The sequence below is a fragment of the Cuculus canorus genome, chromosome 1 (assembly GCF_017976375.1).
Source record: "Cuculus canorus isolate bCucCan1 chromosome 1, bCucCan1.pri, whole genome shotgun sequence".
Classification (NCBI taxonomy): domain Eukaryota; kingdom Metazoa; phylum Chordata; class Aves; order Cuculiformes; family Cuculidae; genus Cuculus; species Cuculus canorus.
The window spans coordinates 176,154,662-176,177,173 of NC_071401.1; the positions used below are offsets into that span (position 1 = coordinate 176,154,662).

General features: G+C 39.3%; 1 protein-coding gene across 2 annotated transcripts in view; it reads right to left on the reverse strand.

The window, feature by feature from the left end:
* ANO6 (anoctamin 6) overlaps positions 1–22,512 on the reverse strand; it is an 81,437-nt gene that overhangs the window by 48,715 nt on the left and 10,210 nt on the right. For both annotated transcript variants that reach the window (XR_008452976.1, XM_054083899.1), the window contains exon 2: positions 4,519–4,595. Coding sequence is in view for 1 of the 2 variants with exons in the window: in XM_054083899.1 (XP_053939874.1) it covers positions 4,519–4,595 (77 nt within the window). In the remaining variant the exon portion in view is untranslated. The remainder of the gene's footprint in view (positions 1–4,518; positions 4,596–22,512) is intronic.

Below are 22,512 nucleotides of genomic sequence, written 5' to 3' on the forward strand. Positions count from 1 at the left end.
TGCAGCAGAATATAAGATAGGAGACCACTCTAGTGGGAAGCTCCCTTCAGCAACAGCAACGTTCCATGCTATGGGAGAAAAAACAGTGGCATGACAAAGAAACCTGCCTTCACTTTTCCAGGCTTCTCTGGGCATTATGCTGTTAAACACACAGTGGGGATAATGGTGGGAAGGGCAGCACAGAGACAAGAATGAAGGAAAATATGTGCACAGGAATTGCAGTTATTTATTGTTTACCAGACCTTGAACAAGCACACTATTGTAAGATTTTTTTTTTTAAATAACATGATATTCTGAAGGAATGACTTGTCTAACTAAAAGGATAAAAGAAGTGCTTTATTTCGCCTGCATGAGCCTTCACTGTGACTGTCAATAGCACCAAATATAATGACTACTGGAGGGCTAAACTACTTGTCTGCAACCTCACATAATTTTCAGATATGCTTCCAAACAGCTTCCTGCAGTATGCCAGAGAATAAATCAGTACCAGAAAACAAGCGAGTAGAGCAGAGCCTGTCTAACATCACCTTTGCTGACAGGCACCTGCAACAAATCTTCCAGCTGGAGCACGGTGACAGTCTTGCAGGGAACCCACAGGTTACACTTCAGTTGTGGGGTTTATGTAGGTGAAAATTTCAGAGTGCCTGTTTAGGAGCATGGCTATTTCTCTCTGCAGGTCTCAGAAAACTTCAAATCAAGTAAATAAAAAAGAAACAAATTATATTACCAGGATATCATGAAATATCATTATTTGTGAAGTTCTTCAAGAACATTTGAAGAAAATGTTACAGAAATATAAGATTCTTATTACTATCACAGTGATATAACAAGATCTTTTATTACTTCATGTTCTAAGTGACCAACAGAGATAACTTTCTGACAATAAGACCAACATAAGCACTTGCTTCTGGAAGTGACCAATAAGGAGATACATATATATAATATGTAAGATACTTCTGGAAGATACAAGTTTATTTGCATATCACATACTAATGTTGGTTTGTCTCCGTGGGGCCATAAAACTGTTATGCCTTTAACATTTTACCTTGTGACACACATTTGCTAATAACAACTGAGGACTGGTTTAGTTCTGTTTTTTAGCAACGAGATTACTAGCAAGCACTTAATCAGAAAATGGTGGGGTTTTGTCATTTCCTCAACATGCAAAGAAACTTTTTATATGTAACAAACTGAAATAAACTGAGACTAAAGGGACAGTAGAAAAATATGTGGCGTTACTACAGTATACATTTCTGTCAGCAGAAAGCAGTTGGTAACTGGCCAGGCATCGGGATGCCTCATCCCCTGAGCTAAGTTTGGACCAGACACCCACTTGACTTCCTGTCTGAGTGTCAGGTTGCTGCTGGCTGCAGAAGGAGTTCCAGTCACTACTGATTAGATAGAGACTAAACAGTCTTACTTTTAAAGAAAGGTGAAGACAGTACTCTACTAAAACTCTGCTTTTCAGCACTTCCCATCTTTCTTGGGATGCAGGAGCTGGGAAATTCACTCTTTCAGATTTCCCTGAAGCCTTCTTGCCTCAGAAAATCTGTTTGAGGGGCAGCAGTAACAGATAAGTTGAGGAAGTTCTCCCTCCCTGTAGGTTGACTCTCAAAAAAAATTGAAGCGTTACATACAAATTGAAACTGTCTACTTATAAAGCAGACAACACTGCAAAAGGAAACATCTGAGAGCTGGAAAAGGCTTCAATTAATGCTGCCTATGCAGTTTTTTCTTCCTTGTACATACTGTTTGTGATACCTGACTTAATTGCACAACCATATGCCTTACTTCTACACTCATGATAGTAGTTATGGAATACTCATTATTATCTTCTCTATTCAATGTCTTTTATTTTTTTTTTTTTTTGGCTATACCTCATTTAAATAGCCAGAATGTTTAAAATAGGGATTTCCTTCTGACTACACCTGTGGTACTCTCCTCATAGAAACTCAGGTGTTCTACAAATATTGAGAAATTTAGTTTTACAAAATTCCCCAGGAGAGAAAGTAACAGTATAACCCTTATTTTAACAGTGATCACTGTTAAAGGCATCTAGTCATCAGTGCCAAAACATGTTGACCATCTCCTAAATTTGGAACAGAGACATCAGGACAGTGACATCTTACCAGAAACTGAGCAATTCTCTCTCTTCAAAGAGCAATGCACTCACTTTCAGGTCTTTATACGACTATTTGAACTAATGCAAACAGAGCTACAAATGTTCCCCTTTGACTCTCAGGAAATAAACAAAAGCAGGATATGATCTGCAAGTCTTGCACAGAAACCCCATAGCAGAAGCAGGGATAAAATCCAATTATCTAGGACTACCCTCGGTTTCTTGCGTCATAAGAAGCTTTCATGTTTTCTCTGCAATTTCCTGCCACATTTACACCTACAAACGGCATCCTCAAAGCATTTGGTCTTCTTAGAGATTAATCTTCTACTCGTGCTGAATGAGGCAAGGATCTTGTGGCCAACTTAGCACATGATCCTAATTAGATACAGCACCAGAAGAACAGGCCCATTTCTGTTAGCCAAAAACTTACTCAGTTTTGGCTACTCCAGGATGACTTGCAAAATCAAGGAAAATTTCCAGAATACTTCCAGCTGCAAAGCACGATCTAAGTTTAGACAACAGGTGCAGTACTGCCCTTCTGTTACGTCATTTAAGGTTAGACTTCTTATTTGCACTCCATTCCTAGCTACAGTTAGAACTCATCTATTTCACAGACAGGCTCAGTAGACCTCAATTATCTTTCCGTCCCCTCCAGCCCACTGAAACTGCCCAGTGGCCAACAAGGATCTGACATGGAAGGAGCAGAGTAGAAAAGATTCTGTTAAAATTGAGCAGGATTTACACCTGCAGGTAAACATGAGTAACCAAAAAAAAACCAAACCGATTTTGACAGTTGATTTTCAGTAGTAATAAAAATAAATTCTATTATGATTTCTCAGAGAAGACTGTTCTAACTACAAGGTATTTGACATTCCAGCTGTTTTGATGCTATTTCATGTCATATAAATGCATAAAAAAAAAATCATTGAGTTACAAGTAGAGTCTAAGAAGGATTTTCATAACAACTTAGTCAGGGCACTCCACTGGAAAATGGAAGCTCTTGGTTTCACCTCATGCTCCCCAAAATGTCTAAGTCTTTTTCTCAGAGACCGAAGCAGTTTCAAATGAAGAACACCTTGCCACAAAATGCTGGAGCAGGGGTTAGGGGAAATGAAATTATCCAGTTCCCAGAAGGAAATTAATTTCCTGTTAGTTTGGTTATTTGTTTCCTATACCAGCGGCAAGAACAAAGCCCCCTGACCCATAACTATGACGAGTACTTTCCCAGCTAAGGTGCTAGAGTACCGAGGCTCTGGTACACATTGGTGCAACAGATACTGAATCTATCCCTTCGTTTACACTGCTTTCAAAATGCTCTACTGCTACAGAAAACTTCTGCCTCTTCCTCTTATGATTGTTTCACAATACAGTTGATTTGTGTCTTTTAACTTTCTAGATTCATTGCATTGTGTACATTCTCCTAGTAATATAAAGAAAGCAATGTATTTCTTTGTAGGCAAAGAAGTCAGCAAGACCTGAGCCTCTGCAGTCATAACACAGACCGCCTCTGCACAACTTAAAGGGATAACCACAGTAGTGGTGGCAAGCTGTCATTCCAGGAGCAGTAGCTAGTAGACAGTGGATAAAGAAACATGCAGACAGGTTAAGTTATTTGTAAACAGCTGATATTTTATATATCAGTGTGTCGGACAGGTCTGACTGGGAAGCAGCTCCAGCTCTCATTACTTGGTGGCACCATCACAGTGGTTTCTTGAACGACCCCTCTGTGGGAAAACTGCCATAAAGCTCTTAGGTGCTCAAAATTATCTGGTCCAATGAGCAATTCTTGATGTATTGAACTTGTTTCTTTATATCTTGTCCTCCCAATCCACTTGTAGAAGTAGCTTGAATAGAAGACAACGCACGCACACCCAAAACCAGGGACACTAACTTCTGTTATTAGAGTAATGAAACACAGAACAGGCTTTTTGTTTTCTTAGGAGTGGCTCTATTACCTTTAGGGTAAGCATATCCTGAACTCACATGCTCACCAACTAATATCTGGGTGTCTATGAATCTATAGGGTATGTGTGTTTATATGCAAGGTGTATTCATAACTGTTTATCCTTGCATGCACACACAGAAATCCTATTCATGCATGCACAAAATTATATATAGAGAAGAGGTGTATGTGTGTGTATATTGTTTACAGTGAATACATATTAGACCCTTTTAATTGAGTTCAATGCTTGTGTCAAACTGCACTTTCATATCTGGGTCACTGACTTCAGCTACATTTAGGGAAACAAAGATAAAACAACTCAGATTCAATCACACAGACAAACCGCATGCACTGTAAATGCAAAGGAATGCTGTTCTTTTGGAAAAGCTACCAAAGGCTGCACACCTATACAAGAAGAAATAGCAGGTAGTCACAGCTAAAGTAAAGAAGTACCCACCCATTCCGGAGTATGAAGGTTTTGCTGATCCGGCACAGTTCCGTAAGTGGGAAAAATCACCTGGTTCAGTTCCAAGACTAAAAATAAACATAAACATTTAAAACATTTTAGCATTTGTGTGGTAGTTGGTTATAAAAATTATTTTATTAGCAGTTTGTGGACAGGCCACATTATTGTACTTATTTAGTGTTTCAGAAACAGAATGTTTGTCTCTCACACTTTAGTGATAATGAATAGGTGGCAAGAGAGCTAAACATATATTTCACTGGGATGACAAGCTAATGCTAGGAGATCATCCTGATGAGGCTACAGTGATGCAAAGCATTCCTTTGTTAGTATGTATTATTTAGCGTTTCAGAAAACTACGCACAGTCTAGCAGTAGTTACTATTATCTTTCAATGAATAAGGGTACCAGAAATAGCTCCACCTGAACAATAACCCTAGCTCGTGCTGACTGTACTTGTCAGGCAATAACAGTACCACGGAATTTTTCAGAAATCCTGGAAAGGTTGTGATCCAGGTAGTGATGCTTTAACATTCATTCCATAATAGGAACAATTTTCACATAACCCTAATATCACACAAGTTCAGTGTGTATTGATGTCTCAGTTACTCTCACCCACTCTCCTAGTAATACCTGTTAAAAACCAACCACCTGCAAACTGAATTGCTTTCTCGAAAATACAGCATAAAACACTAGGAAAACCAGCCACCACATCAAGCAGTGGATAACACACAAAACAAACCTAATAAAGCTGCTGGAAATAAGTTACAGAAGCTCTACAGTTGCTGCAAGATATTGGTTCCAGTTTCTTAACAAATATTTTCGGCTCTTAAGGAGAAGTCAAGATAACATCCTGAGGCTGAAGATAAGATCATGTGGTTGAAGAGAGAAAGCTGCTTTCTGCCTTTGCATGGCAGGCAGATGAGCCCATGTGTTGTTTTTAGATCCTTAAAACAGAGAAGTGTCTCAGCCAAGTCTGTCCTGCACTGAAGAAAGGGTCATGGGTATCAATGGTACCTAAATGCCAGCACTGTGTGGAAAGGATAGCCTCAACTTATGAAAAACCCCTATAATACTCAAAAAAATATCATAGAATCAGTAGGTTGGAAAGGACCCACTGGGTCATTGAGTCCAACCATTCCCAACACTCCCTAAACCATGCCCCTCAGCACCTCGTCCACCCGCCCCTAAACACCACCAGGGAAAGTGACTCAATCACCTCCCTGGGCAGCCTCTGCCAGTGCCCAATGACCCTTCTCATGAATTTTTTTTTCCTGATGTCCAGCCAGAACCTCCTATCCCCAAACTCTAAAATAATCTAATCTATAGTACTCTCAGAAAGATGGCTACACACTCATTAGATACATCGCCAGGACAAACATAACTGATATGCCTGGATTTGGCTTGGTTTGAGGGGGTTTTTGGCTTAAAAACTTCATTGATACGTGGCCAAATTCACAAGAATTTTTAAGAAGCTTTTTTTCACTGATGTTGTTCATTTATACCAGCTGAAGATATGTCAAAACACTTAGAGCACAACAAGACTGTTCTTTCCAAATCAGCAGTATTCTTTTATGGTCTCTAAGCAGCTGAATTCTCTGGTTTAAATACTCTTTCATACAGTTTAGTAGGGACTTCGTTCCATGTGTGGAGCCGTCAGTTTACAGATCTCTGCTGTGGTGATAGTGTGTACTCTAGGGGGGAGACAAAAGCAAGTCCACAAATTTTTCCATCAACATCACTTCAGAAACTTTTGAGTTATAACCCAAAGGCTGGCCTGGTTGAATAATCAAGGTCTGTGAGTTCTCAAAAACATTATCTTTAGAAATGTTTCCCAGCATTTAAAAAAGAACAGGAAAACGTAGACTGATGCGGCACACAAATGTCGCATGCCGAGACTGTAACATGAAGACTTAGAAAACATGACCATATCTCAGCAGCTACTTCAAGATTGCTGTCTATGCACATCATTATATTTTAATGGGCTCAGCTCAGATTAATGTGAGAAGGGCAAATACATCTCCTTGATGTCAGTGTAATTGGCACCATCCTACATTCCTTAGGGCATTCTTTATTCTCTATCTGGACACAAAGATACCCAGATACAAAGTGCTTCTGAAAGCCCACAGAAAAGGGAATGTTTCTGCCCACATATAATAGGCAGGCTGAAGGACAAATATAAGCATCTTGCTTTGAAATATAAACTGCTCTGAAACTCTGTGTGCCATTAAACACAACAAGCAGATGTGGACACAGACATGAAGACTTCTGCCAGCCACTGAACTGCAGTAATGAGAGTCATGAGTTAAAAATGGCCTTTTCTGTAAGTCCTCATGACATGTAACTACACATCCCTCAGTGCTGTTTAGAAGTCCCCTCAGCACAAGCTGAAGAGAAGGGAGACAAGTGGCAATCACAGCAGGAAGGATAACTTCAATTCTCCCCAGTCTTAACAGATCTGGGACTGGACAGGAGCATCGTCTGTAAAAATGTATATGACTACAATTTGCCTCTGTCTCAGTGTCTCTGGCCAGCCTATCTTCCCCATGATATGGTAACTGTAGTGCACATTTTATAATTTAATCAATATTTATCATTTATACACATTTTTACTTGAAATATGACTCATTAAAATCCCCGGACCATTGATCCAATTAAAGGATTCATGCAAAATTGACTTGCCACTCTAACTTTTGGGACTTCAGCCCAGAACTTTTCTCAAATTTAATACAAATTAATGTTTGTGCGAAGCAAAAAATACAGAGCTTAGACAATACCTGAATGTGTACTTAGGTCAGATTTCCTCTAGTGGTGGTTTGCAAGAACAGCTGTGCTAATTTGTGCAGTTTTAGCTGGAAGAGACCCTTCTTGTCTCTCACAGAGACAGAAATGGTACCTGCAAAAACTCAGCTTTGTCAGAAAAAGCTGCACCCACACAAAGTACTTTTCCTGCCTTCAAAGTCACTACATGTATTTCTCCCACTTCCCTTCCAGCAGTATAGTAAGGTCAGTTTGAAGTAGGGAGGACAAGAAAGAAAATTGAAGCACAAAAGTTTGGGGCTAAACATTAGGAAAAACTTTCTAATGGTGAAAATGGTAGAAGACTCTGCCTGGGGAGACATGTGAGGTCTTCAACATCAGATGTGCTTCAATGCAGATTAATTAAGTAGGCTGGAACAATCTAGGCCAAGTTGAATCAAGCACGAACCTTAGGATAATGGCTTATGAGCTTCTGAGGTCCTTTCCAGACCTGCTTCCTTTGAGCATAAGTCTGGCCATAGTATTCTCATAGTTATGTCCATAAAAGACCACTGTGCTGAGGTTTTGTATTAAAATAATATTCCTGCCTACCTCTTTCTTCTTCAGAGTCATTATCATTCCTGTTAATGTCTGGGTCAGATCACATCACGTGTAGATGCTCACGGTCTATGACTTAGTCAAGGAGAGCAAAGAAGGTCTAAGGAGCAAAGAAATCTACTGAGTTTGTGTTGGCATGCTCTGATTTTAATTGACTGAGACATCAAGTTTTACCTTCAAGCAATCCTGGTAACATATGCTTTTGTCAGAATATTTTATCAATTTTCTCTGAATTGTAATCATAGATTCTGAGTTCATGCTCAGTGATATCAGTTAGTCTTTGATCTAGTCCTTACAGAATATGTAAAAATCTTAAGTACTGAATCTGTGCTACTTTAAGAATATCTCAGTGATATCTGAGCTGCCACTCTATCAGTAGTATTTCCAGCTGCAGTCCAGAAGATTGTTCTGTGGCATGGGACACTGAATTGCACTGTCAGCATTTCACATCCTATCTCAAATATGCCTATACACAAGGATTAATAAGTCTGTGTTAATCCGATGTGGCTTCTTTATAAGCTGTGTACATCCCAGACTTTCATATAATCATAGAATGGTTTGGGTTGGAAGGCACCTTCAAGATCATCTAGTTCCAACGCCCCTGCCATGGACAGGGACACCTCCCACTAGATCAGGCCACCTAAGGCTCCATCCAACCTGGCCTTGAACACCTCCAGGGACGGGGCAGCCACAAGTTCCCTGGGCAACCTGTGCCAGTGTCTCACCACCCTCTTTGTGAAGTTCTTCCTAATATCTAGTCTAAATCTTCCCCTCTCCAATTTAAAGCCATTCCCTCTTGTCCTATCAGTACATGCCTCTGTAAAAAGTCCCCTCCAGCTTTCTCGTACACTCTCTTCAGGTACTGGAAAGCCTCCTGGGAGCTTTTGCTTCTCTAGGCTGAACAACCCCAACTCTCTCAGTCTGTCCTCGTAGGGAAGGTGCTCCAGTCCACTGATCATCCTTGTAGCCCTCCTCTGGACCTGTTTCAACATCTCCATATCCTTTTTATGTTGAGGGTTCCAGAACTGGACGCAATATTCCAGGTGGGGTCTTACAAGAGTGGAGTAGAGGGGGAGAATAACCTCCCTCAACGTGCTGGCCACGCTTCTTTTGATGCGGCCCCAGATACAGTTGGCCTCCTGGGCTAAAAGCATGCATTGCTGGCTCATGTTAAACTTCTCACTGATGAGTATCCCAAGTCCTTCTCTGCAGGGCTGCTCTCAATCATGTCATCCCCCATCCTGTATTGACACCGCGGTTGCCCTGACCCAGGTGTAGGACCTTGCACTTGGCCTTGTTGAACCTCATGAGGTGCTCTCAGGCCCACTTTTCCAACTTGTCCAGGTCCCTCTGGATGACATCTTGTCCTTTCGGTGTGACAACTGCACCACAACTGCACACACAAGTTTGGTGTCATCTCCAGACTTGCTGAGGGTGCACTCAATCTCACTGTCAATATCATTGATGAAGATATTAAACAGCACTGGTCCCAGTACGGATCCCTTCGGGACACTTGTCACGGATCTCCATCTGGACACCAAGTTGTTGACCAGTTCTCTCTGAATGCAACCATCCAACCAATTTCTTATCCACCAAACAGTCCACCCATCAAATCCATATCTCTCCAACTTAGACAGAAGGATGTTGTGGGTGACCGTGTCAAAGGCTTTACAGAAGTCTAGATAGATCACATCCGTTGGTTTACTACTGCAGTTACCCCATCACAGAAAGCCACTGCGTTGGTCATACAGGACTTGCCCCTAGTGAAGCCATGCTGGCTGCCATTAATCACCTCCATGTCCTCCATGAGCTTTAGCATAGCTTCTAGGAGGATCTGTTCCATGATCCTCCCAGGCACAGAGGTGATGCTGACAGGTCAGTAGTTCTCAGGGTCGTCTTTTCTACCCTTTTTAAAAATGGGCACAATGTTACCCTTCTTCCAGTCATCAGGGACTTTCCCTGATTGCCATGGCTTTTCAATTATCATGGAGAGTGGCTTGGTAACTACATCTGCTAATTCCCTCAGGACTCTGATATGCATCTTGTCAGGTCTCATAGATTTCTATATGTTCAGGTTCCTCAGATGGTCCACTACAGGCTAGGCCACAGGAGATGAATTCCACTGTTGATTCTACCAGAGACTTGTTTTATGAATTTTCTCTACAGCTTTGCTTTCTCACAGGTCGGCCAGAATTTCAGATTGGATTGAATAAAGGTCCTAAAATACCTTGAGAACCAATGTAAAATATCTAGTCTTTCCATTAGTTACTACATATTGACAGTGAATGGTTTTGTGAGGAAGCTCAATGATCTTCCCATTGAATAATTCATTTTTTAAAGGCTTTAATGAGCATTACTGGCAGCAATTTCTACCTATTGCTATGGTGGAGGTGAAAGGCTACGGCACACTGGTAGGCATGAAAGTCTGAATAGTGAACTCATAGGAGCTGCCCAAAGCACAGGCAGTAGGGATGGAACGGTCTTGTTGAGACTGTAAATCAAGAGGCCTGAGAATGGAAAAAAAGCAGTAACCAGAAGTGAAAAGAAAGATTCTTTTAAGAAAAAAAAAATAATGACAAGAAAAACACAAAGATATTGGATAAACTGGTATTTTAAAAGATCACTGTGCTTGACTTTATAAGCAAGGTGATTGCCAAACATCCCTGAAGTTATCAAACTTTGTGCCAAAGAAATTCTTGGTTGTCATCGATTTCCTCTCTAAAGGAAACAACCAAAGGTGAAAAAGGGCAGCAGCACTCTTTAAGCATGTAAATCACTTACATAAGTCAAACTAACAGGCGCAAAACTATTCTGAGAAGCCAAAAATGTTTTACAACACCACACTAATAGTACCTGGTACTTCCCTCCACAAATCTGTGAGGCATTCCAAAGGACAAGCTCTCAGCCCCAGCCCCGAACATGATACGTCATGAGCAGTCATGAATGTAAAGCCATAAAATGATGTCTGGGATTCCTCAGAGTCCACTGGCATTGCTTCTTTGCTATAGATATCATATAATCTCACACTTGCCTGTCTGTCACCAAATTTTTAAGGTATGTATGTCCTGAATTCTGTTCTCACAGGGGAAAAACAAATTAAGAAAATATTGTGTTCTCCTAATTACACAACTCATGTGCTAAAGAACATCTGCTGAGCCCCTAGGTGGGATGTGCCTGCAGCACAGGGTGCCTCCTCCGTAAGCAGGGGAGTTTACAGTATGGTTACAGGAAACAAGTTGCTGCAAAGCTACAATGCAGTGCTGAGGCACACCAACTTATCTGCATTACCTGGCTGCATGCACAATGCTGTCCCACAGCAAATGCAGATGGAAAGCACAGGAGGAAACGGTAGCAGGCATTTACCAAAGGGAAACACTGAATAGATGGCGTGCTGCAAACCCACACTCTACCTTAGCTCATAGTACTGCCCTTGCATAGCTGCACCTTGGACAACTACTTCCACTGCATACAGAAATGTAAAAAAATTGATACATTTATGGCTTTTAGACCCAAATAAACTGTGAAGAAAGTTAATATAATAGCAAACTACTGACTGGAAAACATCGGGAGGTATCTACAAGCAATTTTTATCTGAATCGACACATTCCCCCAAATGTTTGTTTGTCAGCCCTGTCACCACAGTAGAACAGAAAAAATAGGTATTAGTAAAATCAACTTGTCCTAATGAAAATGAAATGAAAAGGTCTTATCAGGTTTGCCACCATGAGGCTCAGAGCACTGGATGGAGTCAGATTGTTTCCATCTGCTGAGATAAAGAAGAAGATTCAACAGTGGTAGGCTTTGCCTAAATACTGATTTCTAAGTAGAGCTGATCCTCCACCACACAGCTCCTCAGAAAACACACCAGCATCGTGGTAATGTCTTCCCATCTTGGCACACTGCAGTTGCACCAGCAGAAGATTGGTTTTGTGACACCATCACCCACAAGCATCTGAGAAGCACCCAAGCAAAATGCTTCACTTCACAGGTAGTGCCTGAGAAGCCACAAGAAGGCACAAGGTAAAATACTGGATTTGAACTGAGTTTTGAAATGACTGAAAACTACTCCGAAGCCCATTATATAATCAAGTCAAATTACTTATACTTTATTTCATTAAAAAGAACAAACTATTGCTGCCTAGAATAAACCCAGTGTTTCAGAGGGATTAATCTCCTCAAAAAGGATGGTATTGACACATCCAGGTCAGGGAAATGGCAACCGCTGTCTGATTCAAAAGTGAGGAAAAAATAAAGAAGAGAGAGCCTCATTTTCAGTTGAATCAGACTAAAGATCTGGAGTCATCCCTGACTACCAGCTGGGGACTGCAGTAAAGCCACTATCCTAAAAGCGACTTTATGTAGATGGCACTCTCTGTCTTTTGGTCCAAAAATACTGAAGTTATGGTATTGAAGTATAAGATTCTCTCCTGGCTTTTGGAGAGAGAAGAGGGGGAAGAGGAGGACAAATTTATGTCATGTTTTAAATGCCCCAAAGTATCAAAAAGGTAAAGAACCGAGAATATAAAGAAGTTTCTCTATGGAGAAAAGATTTTGTTTTCCAAAGCTTAACATTTACCCAGAAAGTCAAGAAATTGTTGTAAATTAGACTAGACAAAACAACTGTTTTCCTTCCTTTTAATTTATGTCAGATTATGTCTGTGGGCGTATATATGTATACCCCCCCCACATGAAATTAATCTAATAGGTATTATTTTAAAAGCCTCTCAGAACAGATCACAACCTGGTTTAAGGGCTGATCATAGAACAAGCTATTTTTTTTCCAGTTAAATGTAAACTATTCAAGCAATGTGTAGTTCTGGCTGATATTAGAAGTGAAAAAAAACCACCACACCATTTTAATTTCTCTGGAAATAGGAACAGTTGGACTTATATACTGTTTTTTGACAGCCACAATCTGTTTTGCTAGTGCAGAATATTTCTTCATTGTAGTTTATTTCATATGTTCACTTCATCGTATAGGAGTACTCTCAGATCTAAGAAACTATTTAGGAGTTGAAAAAGGAAAAATATATATTTTCTGTTTTAAATCTATGAATCATACAGAAAAAAAAAGGAGACAATGAGATCCATAGTTCTAAAACAGAACTAATCAAGGCCATTAACTTCCTTGAGCTACTTCCTTTGTTAAAAAAAACTTTTTAAAATGTAAAATATCCTTGATTGTCTCAATTCTTTTATATCAAGCCACATATAAAATGGTTTCATTTAATCACCTAACAATTTAAAACAAAAAGAGCCCTCATCAAATCCTCCTTAGCTAGCATGATATGCTAATCTTATTTTTTCACTTCACAGACTACATGAATAAACACAGAGTTAAGAAAAGAACGTCTTAGACTATCCTTCCATAGCTCCCTGCTATGTGGAGACATTATTATCAGGATCTTTTTGATGGTTAAACGTCTGTCTGGGTTGGAGTGACTCTTCCAGATTAACTGTTCTCTGAGATACAGTGACCTCTCCACTCACATATAAGAGCAGACATTATGATCACAAATTATCAGTGGTTTTACCTCATTCCACAAAAATACTAGTGGCTTGCACTTAGTAGCATTCATTCTTTTAAGTTCAGTGCTCTGTTTGGAATGTGTTTAATTTAGTTTTATTTCATATCTGTTGACTTTATTTGATGAATACATACTGGTAAACGCTATATTCTTCACTTTCAGAAAAGTTATATAGTGAAAGTGAATTCTATTATTTTTAAAACAAACTATACTTTATAACCTAATATTTATAGTTAATAAAATATCTACACAGCTGCCTTCCGTGTGAAAGTCTTTTTCTCTTCTAATGGTTGCCTGCAGTCTTACAGTACATGAAAAAACTGTTTGCAATTAGCAATGCCAAAATGCCTCTTCAAGCTGTCAATAAATTATGTTCTTTGTGCACTCATACAGAGTAGATCTGCAGGTAGCGTCAACCTCAAACCTAATCTATGCCACATAATAAGAAAAACATTGATTTTCATTTCAGACACCCCAGCATACCCAATATGAAGCCATAGACACTGTTGGATCACAAAGGAAGTGAAATGGCTGTCTTGGAAGATGATTCTTGTTTGAAAGACTATTCTTTCCATTAAGTTATCTTCTCTTACAGCTGTGCAAACAAAGGATTAGGAACATGTGGTATGGCTTCCAAAAATAAATAACTTTTCACAACTAACCCCAAACAGGAAAACATTGAGTTGGGAATATAATACAGAGTACTGCAAGTCTAACACCCCATGTCCTGACACAGTCAGCACAGAGCTGGGGTAGTTCACCAAAACCAATAATTAGCAGGGAGTTATAGAACAAGAAACTAGACTTTGTGGAAATTATTCTGCTGATAGAAGTGCCTAAATATTTAAAAGGCACTGAGTTGGAACGTTTAAGGGGCTTAATAACCAAATTGTCAAACAGTTCCAATATGTCCAGAGCTCAAAGTGGGACACTTACCCAAAACTTGTGGCAAGACTATTAAATCATTTCAATGAGACCTGGACTAGCCCCAGCTTCAGTTTTGAAAATAAACACTGGGCTAACGACTCTTTAGTTACAGTTCTGTGAATCCAGAGTAATCCCCTGAAATGCAAACTCTGGCTCCTGCTTTTCACTGCTGCAACACACGCCAGAACCCACTTATGTACATCCAATCTGCACATCAAACATCAGCTGACTGCAGAATTACTGCAGAAATTCAGTTGCTAATTAGATTATCCTAAATACTTTTTCTGAAGCTGAGCAATTTACCCACCTTCATCTGAAATGGTTTCCAGAAAGAATTATTTTGCCTTTCATCTGTCAATAGGCAATACATATAGAAAACAATTTTTTATTTTAGAACGTATTAACATGCCTACCTGCTATAATTTTAAACAGTATTTGTTATATTTTTTGCTTGTACACTGAATGCATATATGTCAAATAGCTAGCTGGGTTTGCCAGAGTATAAAAAAATGCAATAAACTCATCAAGTCAGAAGGCACTGAACTGATAATTTTTCAGGAATAAATATCAGCTTGGAACATGGGCTTGAATCATTCTCTCTTCTCTACATAAACCTTCTTACATTCTATTAGGTAATTTAAATATATTAAAATGATGCAACAAATGAGCCTTCTCGAATTTTTCAATTAAGGACTGCTTTGTTTAAATTTTCTATGAAATAGGATAGAAAACTGCTGTAATATTGACTACCAAAGGAGTCTGTTTCATGATTGATTCAAACTATGTCACATTGTTACAAACTGAGGCACACATATATACACACAAATATTTTATTTCTTTCAGTTTTTAAAACAGTGCAAACATTGTCATTCTTCCTGTATAAAATGCAAGTTCTTAGTTTTTAGGGTTAAAAAATTATTCCTTCAGTCGCATTAAGAATGTAGGACATAAAGGATCAGCTGGGTCAATGAATCCAGCAACAGCTTACAGACAACTTTTCCTTTTAGTTTTGTTAGTAGGTTCTGAGAGAAATTTTTCTTTTCCTGGAACAACCTGTTCAAGTCTGAAAAAGGCATCAAGAACAGGCTGCTATTTTTCTCTTGCAGTAAATAAAATTCAGGTGGCAGAGGATGCAGAGGATGAGGTCCACTAATGCTAAAAACCCAAAGGACATTAGGGCAGATTTGCAGAAGGTGTTAGGCATATAAAGTTACAGATAAATTCCTGCTGAGGTATTCAGAAGTGTCCAAGCAGATTGACAGTGTTTATGCCAAATTATATCAAACACAGCATATGGCCATTAGTGACCAGAATGAATCCATCAATTTTTTTAATCGATCCATCAATTTCACTAACTACAGTTAATGTTCCCCTTGTTTAATAAAATATTTTACAGGCAAAATGTTTTATAAATGCATTTTCTTTTTAAGTATACAGCATATTTAAAATAATTAATAAACATGTTTGCACGTTGTTTTTCTCTACGGTCAATTAACTCTACTTACCAATAAGATGCATCTAAATAAAAATTCAGAGTAAACAGTTATTATCTAGTAGATAAGAAAGAAGTCATTCCACAACAAATGAAAAATTAGAGTGAGTGTGCATTGAGCTATATGCTTGCTGAAATGAATGTGTGTCTATGGAATTAAAGAAGGGACATAGGCACCTAAAAATAGGAATTGGAAGTAACCAAAACATCCAGGTCCAGAAGCCAAACTCCTGGCTGTACATTGCTGGCTAACAGGAGCCTCCTGCCTTGCTGTCACACACTGGGCCATTTCCCTGGGGGCTCATCAGGGACCAGGCTGGGTGTAAGCCCTGCGGTGCCCTTAGTAATGCCATTATTCAACAGAGCACAAGGGGTTTACTGTCTTGGCTGCTCAACCAACCAACAAGAATTTTTTCTAGAAAGCCTTTAAAATAAATAAATCAAAACACTGTTAAAAACTCTTTACAGGTTACTTCTTATTATGATCTATAAATTAAATCAGTAACTTCAATTATTTCACTTTGGTTAATACTGATCTACACGGTAAAAGCTAGTTTTCAGAGCTCTTCAAAAAAACCCAGAAATTTGTAGCCAAATGTGGCAAGTGTGGATCAATAATACTCCAAAATCCAATTCACAAACACTGAAATAATGCTGGTTCAAGACTCTCTGTCACCACTGATATTTATTTTAAAGACAGACGAAGGGATTGGATCCAGGTCTTCCCATTTCTGAAGTGGTTCTTACTACACAAAACATACAAAGTGATACCACTTGATCCATCACAGGAGATGCTGATGGATTTTAAAGCAAAGGAAGCAAGTTTTCATTATAAAGCCTGAATTGTTATTCTTTTTTCTTTAGGATCCTACCTGCTTTTGTACACAAGATGGGGTTGCAATGAGGATAACTCCAGGTTTGACCAAGGAAGAGAGCTTGTCTAGACCTTCAACTTTTTTTGCAAAAGAGGGAAAGGATATAGAGACTGTAAGAAGATTGAAAGCAAGAAAGACTATCCTCTTGTCAAAGAACTTGTGTGCAGCTTTGTAGAGAAGTGGCCTATGCTCCAGTTTCAGCATCTAATAGACGAGGTGCTGAGCAAACTACTTGAACACAGTTTTGCCCAGCATTCCACGGCAGACTTTCAAGCTAACTGCCCAGGGTGTAAACAGACGGGAAGCTCAGCACTTTTACAGCAGAACTGGGCATTTGTCACTAAGTTAGCTGGAGAAGTACAGTGTGGTACTTGGAATAGCAAGATTGGGAAATGCTCTTGTTTCTAAAATCCACACAAAGTTTTTATGATCGGAGCATTTTTTGGACAGCACTGTATGAAACACGGAGAGTTTATTTGCCATAAACCTAGAACGGGGTTAATGCCTAATTGTACGAAACTGCTTGAAAATTAATTATTTTCTCATGTTCTGTAGTAGACGAGTCCTGGGGAAGCCTACTGGTGGGATGTGGGTCTCCGTGTTTAGTTCCTTGTCTTTGCACAACCCACCCAGAAGTGTATTACATTCCCTACATCTTGTCACTTCAGCAGCTTGCATTCCTGTCACAGGCATCTGCATTCCTGAAACTCCAGCTCTTCCTAAAATGGGAGTTAAGGCAACCTGACACTTGCATCCCAGTTGGATATAGTGCTTAGATATGGCAAGAGCACCATAGAAACACAGAGGACAGGAATGAAAAAAGGCTTGGAGCCATGTTCTTAATTAGCAAGATAAAAAGAAATCTGCAATTACTACCAGTTTACTGAATAAGACAGTGGACTTTAAAGGAAAAAAAGAGAAGTATGATTGTGTAATTAAAAACTGTAACATGCATGCAAATAAATGACAGGAAAATGGAAGTTGCCCGGCAACGTTAATGCTGACATTGCCCAACTTCTAAGTGCCTGACTTCCCACTCTTAATGTTAACATTTTTTAGACATAATATATAATAAGCTACAGCCAATTAAGGATGCTATGGCTCCTGTTCGTAACTGGTAATATTTACATTTAAATATGGAGAAAGATTACTGCTGGCTATACTGTATTATTTAATTATACAGTCAGTTTAGAAATGAAATTATATCTGAAGCATTTGAGAGATTCCCTTGAGCAGAAGCAATGGAACAATTATTACTGTAATTTGGCATGAGGGAACTCTGCTGAAAGTGTAGAATTTCACCTAATCAGACAATTCGATTAGTGGTCCATATGTAAGAGCACTCTGTGCTGCTGATGAGTAATTTCAAAACATACTGTAAGAAAAGTAATCATAATAGCTATGGACACTTTTCCTTAGCAACTCACATATCAAATTTATTAAGTCTTAAAAGTCAGTTCAGAATAATGTAATTATTGTAAATTCAGTACCTTGATGGAAACAAAACCCAGTGTGTCTTAGCTTATCGCAATCACTATGAATAAAGAGTTCTGGATTCTGCTGACAATTCAATTCATGATGCCCAGCAACCACAGCTGGGCAAGGTCTGACAGTTTCATGCCAAACAGCTGTGGCTTTGAAGACACAGAGGTTTCTAAATTACTCTCTGGGAAAAGAGGCATTAACAAGAAGAATGCTTGTGTGCACACAGCTTTCTAGTAATGGAAATGTGGACAGACTGATGGAAAAATAAGAATATGCTCTCTCTGTTGGCATTGAGAAGTCCACTATACAACTAAAGAAAAATATAAATAGATGCGTGTGAGAATACCAACACAAGAAACTTATATACAAACACATCTGGAAAATATTATGGCAATAAAAAAGAACTTAAGAGCAATCACAAACATTTTCCCCAGACTCTGGGAACCTGGGAGTTGAAGGGGGTAAAATCTTAACAGTCATTACAGTCGTCTTACAAGACAAGGATGGAAAAATATAGTGGATTCCTTTAGAGAGAGAACACCATGTTGAAAATCCTGCTTAGGTGACATCAAAGAACAGATCAGCTCTTGCACATTTACCAGACCAAGCCTTCAGCTTACGCAGGGTTGGTAAAGCTACAAGCTTTCCAAAGTAACACCATCATCAGACTGAGCTTTTGGCTACAATCAGTCTCTTGTTGGGATGGGTGATCTGCAATCTGACTGGTGAGCCTGATGGGTGGCTTCTCCAGTCTATCAGATGTAATAATGAAACACACTACTTGCCTACAGTCATCCAGCTGCAGGCCTTATCTCCTCTCTTTTGTCCTTGTACAGACTGCCTGCTCCCAGTCCTCAACTTTATTTTATAATAGAGTCTTTGGCCTACAGCCTGTCTTCTGCCCATGTTCTTGCCTTTTGACTGTAAGACTGTTCACTGGCTTTGCACAAGGTCAGCGATTCTTAAAAAACTGTGTGTCATAACCCCTCGACATTCACCATGTTAAGTTTTATTTTATATTTTAAGAGGAGACCACAGTGGCTTTACTACAGATTCTATATTTTTGTGTTGAGTACAAAAATGACCTTCTGAAATGTGTGAATCTAAGTCACAGACTGTAAGGCAATTATATACTAACGAGGTCGTCCAGTCTGATGCCTGCAACACAAGCCAGAGGATTTTACCTCCTATCTCTCCTGTCAATTCCAACTTCTGTCTGAAAGCAAATAAAATTCTCAGTTCCAAACGCTTTACTGAATTGCTGACTGACAGAATGATATCAAGGAGACCTCTTAAAACAGACAACAAATTAGGATCCAGTAAACCCATCAAGAAAATTTTCTCTTTGCACTTTATGCTAAGTAGGAAGTTCACAAGTCAGTAACTTGTCATATGATCATACTCATTTATAACTTACTCAAAGACTACATAAGCTGTGAAACAAATGCTCAAGCAAACACAGACAAACAGAAGAATACAAAGACAAACCAATACCCACTTTCTCTATACTGTTTGGTTTTGATTTTTTAGACCTAACTATTTATAAACCAAAACTCACAGTGACATTATATTTAGAGCTCTAAATTTAAATATAAACTCCATTTCGGAGGCATTTAACACTCAGCCCTTCTAACTGGTTATTGGCCTTCTTGAAAGTCCTTGAGTAACAGGTTGTTGGAGATGTTGCAATATATAAATCAGTCTGCTGCTCTCCCTTCTCATGGTGGAGGTGGGATAGAGAAGGAGGAGAAGAGAGCTTCAGGATTTGCAAACACCAAAACCAGACAGCAAATAAGTGACAGTGTTAGTTGTGCCAGACACTCTGTAATGTACAATGAGAGTACTGAGATGGGTAGTCCCAGGCATAGCATCTGTGCTGGACTCTCGAGCACCCTGCCAAAGGCATGATCTAGCCTTTAGTAAAAAAGAAAAACCAACCACCCATTTGAGGTGGGACAGCTAAACTCCAAGCCATATTTTTGTGCCTAGAATGAACACTGCAAAACATCCCCACCAATTTCAACACAAATGTACATTCTGCAAAGCAAGGATATGCACTTAAGACTTAAACCTTTAGCTAAAATTTGCCTTGCCTAAGTTCTTACTGCCCTATATCAAGGGGACATGGTAGACAACAGCCCACAGTTATGGGAAAACCCACATTTAGAAAAGTACTGGCATTTTAATTTCCCTTGTATCATGAAATAAAGCAAACATTCAGTTAAAAAATGTGGAAAACTCTGCTCATATACTTTCAGAGACAAAAAAGAAAAAGGATAGTGCTGATCTCCAGAAACATGTATATTTCAATATTTCAACCTCCCTGAAAGTAAATTTTGCTCACTAGACTGCAAGGAATTTTTTTAATATCAAATATACATTTTTGCCTTTCTGTAGACTTCAGTGCCCTTCTAGTGCAGCTAGAAAGCTGCTTGATCATGTTTAAGAAAAGCTATTTAATCTTACTCATGGGCATATTTTTGATCTGCATTCAACACAGACAAATCCTTAAAGGTTCTGTGTACTTGCTGTACCAGTCCTCTGCTGCACGTAGCACTGATGGGATACACTCATGCTGAACGCACACATCTAGGATTTCAATTCACCTTTCCTGTAGCCACAGATTTTGATTTATTTTATTATCTGGTTTATAATATCAAACATTATATCACCACATGACTCGTCTTTCTACGTTAGCTACAGGTTAGCACTTTGTGTCTCAGATGCAGTCTGGACCCTGAAGAGCATCTTATGTCTCTTCTGAGTGACGTTTCTCTTCTGCATGAGCCAGATCTGCTCATATGGAGTCAAACTTGGCACTTTGAAGGTCAAGAGTAACAGTGACTCTACAGGAAACAGAACATAACAGTGAAGAAAATAGTGAAGGGGAAGAAAAAGAAGTGAAAGGCTTGCCCAGAAAGCAAACAGGATTTCTCTGAGGTTTATTTTTGCATGCAAAGTATTCCTGAGGAACATCCTGTTGAGAATGGTCAGTGGGTTTGTGCCGTGAACTGTAAGCAGAAACTTCTCTGACAGAGAGAGAGTACAGGATAAACACCTATAACCAAAACATTTAATTAAACTCAGAGAAAAAAATAAAAAAAAGAAAGATAAGGACACACCAGCCACAACTGATAAATGGAGAACTGTTGTTAAGACAGATATTTATGCTTCCATCATGAATAGCTTTGGAAGATAAACCACTGAAAATACCCAACACTAAAAAAAAACCACTCTGAACAACAATATACAGCCCCTGGGGACTGAGACTGCAACATTTACACGCTTAAATAACTTTATGAATGCTGATGGTTCCACTTAAAAGGATTGTTCTCGTGGGTTTGTGTCATGTTTGGGTTGTAATACATCCCTACATGGACTGGTGTGCAGATTGGAGCAGGCGCCTGCTACGTTGTGCTGTTGTGTAAGAACTACAGGAGAAAACTGCAGGTAATGCTGTAAAAATCAGAATTCCTACCATGGGCTGGGTGGACTACGTGAAATTTTGGCAATGTAACGGCTATCAGAAGCTACCTAGGTCTAAACACTATAAAATGTCATTGTTTATACATGTTTTCTTTCCCTGAGAAATTTCAAATGAGTTGTTAGTGAGATCTGGCTTATATCAGCTCTGTTAAGCCACAATATTGCTGATATTTTAAGACAAAGGCTCAAACTAAGAAGCAGTGTAAGCTGTTTAACATTTTTGTGCAAGCACCCTACCTTCCCTGCCTAGATCACACACGTGCCTGGAACCTGCCCTAATAAACATGCACGTCTCTGAAGGCTGATGTGCTGAAGGACTGTGACCTAATGCTTCGTTGAGGACTGTAGATTTAAGCCTCTGGTCAAGAGCATCATAAGCTGGTTTTATATCTGCTTCAGCACTGCAGCATATCACATATATCAGAAATGCACCTGGACTTCTGCCAGTCCCCGAGTGCCTTCTTGAACCTGAAGGGATTTTCTTCATTGACTAAAATGTGAGGGTTGGTTTTTTTTTTTGTTGTTTTTTCTTTTTTATCCCAGAGCAACTAATCCAAATCAGTTGTCCTTAGGCAGGAAATGCAAAGACAAGTTGCTTTTGCCATGAGATAGACACGCCAAGATCAACTCCAAGCATACTGTCAAAACTACTGCCCAATTACATTGGGGACGAGTATACCCTGCCTTCAGTGTGTTTTACAGGCAAACAGCCCAAGTGCAGCAGTTGCCCCAAGTTACAAACACAGCTGTTTTAGCAGCCAAGCTGATCCCATGGTGTTCCTCACCAATGCCAAGCCTCCAGGCAGCTGTGGAGCCTTTTCATCGGGAACTGAAATGAT